Here is a 2500-nt window from a genome sequence, read left to right on the forward strand (position 1 = left end):
GGGCATGCAAGCTGAGGTGTCAGCAAAAAAAATGAAGAAGAAAAAAAAAGCCTCTACCTACGGGATCCTCTTCTCTTCTTTCTTTAAGCAAAGCTCTGCTCTCACACACTCCTATCCACCACCCTTCCACCCACCCGCCCTCTTCTCATCTCTCTCTCTCTCTCTCTCTCTCTCTCTCTCTCTCTCTCTCTCTCTCTCTCTCTCTCTCTCTCTCTCTCTCTCTCTCTCTCTCTCTCTCGCTCCCCCTCTCTCTCTTTCACTGCCTGCTTTCCTCCCTCCCCCCTCTCTCTAACTCTCTCCTCTCTCTCTCTCTCTCTCTCTCTCTCTCTCGCTCTCTCAGTCTCACACGCTGCTTGTTGCCCTCCCCTCTCCCTCCTTCTCCTCTCCGCTTCCACTCTCTCTCTCACCCTCAGCTGGGCAGGACGTGTTTGAGCGCTGCGCTGAGCGGAGCTGTGCTGTGCTGTGCTGCGTCGCGGACAGATAGTGTGTGTGCGCGCAACCAATAGAGTCACTTGGTGCCGGAGCTTGCGTGTGTGGTGCGTGTGTCTGTGTGTGTATTTGGAAGCAGACACGCGAGAGACAGGGAGTTTCTGTAGTTTGGAGCTTTCAAGCCGGACTGGAATGGACTAGACTGACTGTGCTGGACTCTGAATTTTTTTATTCGATGTGCACTTTTTTCTCTCTTTGGTGCGTTTGGTTTGGTTCTATTTTTGTTTTTCTCTTCAAGAATAAGGGATAATAGAGGAGGACTGAAGCTGTCGGGACTGCTTTAAAAGAAAGATAGAAGCCAGAGGAAAGAGTGTCTAAAGATACCTACAGCAAAAGGCATTTTCTTCCTTCTTTTCTTTTTTAAGATTAGAAAAAAGAAAGCATTTCAACCACACACTCACACTAAGAGAACTTAAAACACACAGCCACAGTATCTAACCGGGCGTGAGAAATCTCTGTGTCTGTGGATAAATCCATCTGTGTGTGTATTTTTTTTCCCTCTGTTAGTGTTTAAAAGCTGTGACTATGTGGATGTGTGGCTTGCTCGGTCAGCTCTCCCTGACCGGCAGGGCTGCAGGGATGTGATCTGGGGTGTCCACCAGTCGCCGGACCCCCTCTCAGCCTCAGCTGCTAAGCTCTGACTGACCTACCGTCACCTGTTCCCACCACCCCCCCCCCCCCATCCCCCCCCCCACCCCAGGGTCTTGCTCCTGAACCGGACCTCTCTACTGGACCGGCTCCTACCTACCAGCACTACCAGCTCCCTGACTGGACCTCTGGAGAATCTCTGGGAGTGCGTGAGCGAGAGTGCATGTGTGTAGCACCGTGCACGAAACAGTGAGAGAGCTTTGAGCTCTTCTCATTGTGGTGGAGGAAAGCAAAAACCTACAAGAATTTAAAAAAAAAACAGGACCAAAAAAAGGACCTACTGTAAAAATAAAAAGAAAGGAACTGTATCCAGCCGTCGGAACCATGGACTACCTCTGTCGGATTTTATTACTGCTGACTGCTAACGCGCTACTGGGCAGGACGAGCGCCCAGCAAGTCAAGAGCAACGTTCCCCGCCTCAAGCTGTCCTACAAAGGTGAGAAAGCAAGGGATATGGCTGAATGCGTCTGTTCATGTGTGTGTGTGTTTCGCTGTGTGTGTGTGTGTGTGTGTGTGTGTGTGTGTGTGTGCGTTTCTGTATTTCTGTGTGTCGTTGCATGCATGTGTGTGTCTGCTGGTGCGGACGGACACTGCGTTCCGCTATACCGCTCGGCGGAGTTGTGAAGCGCAGGGTCAGAGTGTGTGTCTCGTAGAATTCGTATTGATTAGCAGACTCGTGTGAAGGCAAGTGTGTGTGTGTCTTCTCTCGTTCAAGCTGTGGGGCTTTGTGTTCCCATGCGTTTTGGAGTTGTTTTCTTGGCATTGTGTTTTTTTTATTCTCTGTGTGGATAATATTTAATTAGACTTCAAACTGCAATGACAGACTGTTTGACAACAGTTTATGTGGGAAAGTGAGTTTGAAATCTTATATAATAAATGTCAGACAGCTGTATAGGTGCCTGGAAATTCCTAAACAAATCTTAAAAAATACATCTGGCAATATATTACTCTGGTATTTATTTTCAAACTGTTGTTTTTTGTTGTGTATTTATTGAGATAGGCATATGTTCTGAGGTAAATGGTAGGTTCATATGCACATGGCTAGATAGACAAGTTGTTAAGTACCTGGAAGACTGTTCAGTGGAGGTGGATTTGACCAGAACACAGCCGGTCCCACTTAAGGGCTCTCTCTCTCTCTCTCTCTCTCTCTCTCTCTCTCTCTCTCTCTCTCTCTCTCTCTCTCTCTCTCTCTCTCTCTCTCTCTCTCTCTCTCTCTCTCTCTCTCTCTCTCTCTCTCTCTCTCTCTCTGTCTCTCTGTTCATATTTTTTTCACCACGTTGGCTTCGGCCCACATGATGTTATTCAGCATGCCTGCATCTTTGTCTCTGAAACAGAACTTAAGTGCAGAACTATCTCTCTCTCT

At 47.9% G+C, this 2500-nt stretch overlaps 1 protein-coding gene across 2 annotated transcripts in view; it reads left to right on the plus strand.

Moving 5' to 3' along the window:
• The first annotated feature begins 414 nt into the window (after positions 1 to 414).
• The window catches only part of sema3ab (sema domain, immunoglobulin domain (Ig), short basic domain, secreted, (semaphorin) 3Ab), a 64448-nt gene continuing 62362 nt past the window's right edge, over positions 415 to 2500 (plus strand). For both annotated transcript variants that reach the window (XM_063197287.1, XM_063197288.1), the window contains exon 1: positions 415 to 1573. In XM_063197287.1, the coding sequence (XP_063053357.1) occupies positions 1462 to 1573 (112 nt within the window). In that variant the 5' untranslated portion in view covers positions 415 to 1461. The remainder of the gene's footprint in view (positions 1574 to 2500) is intronic.

This window comes from Engraulis encrasicolus, chromosome 4, assembly GCF_034702125.1.
Source record: "Engraulis encrasicolus isolate BLACKSEA-1 chromosome 4, IST_EnEncr_1.0, whole genome shotgun sequence".
Taxonomy (NCBI): domain Eukaryota; kingdom Metazoa; phylum Chordata; class Actinopteri; order Clupeiformes; family Engraulidae; genus Engraulis; species Engraulis encrasicolus.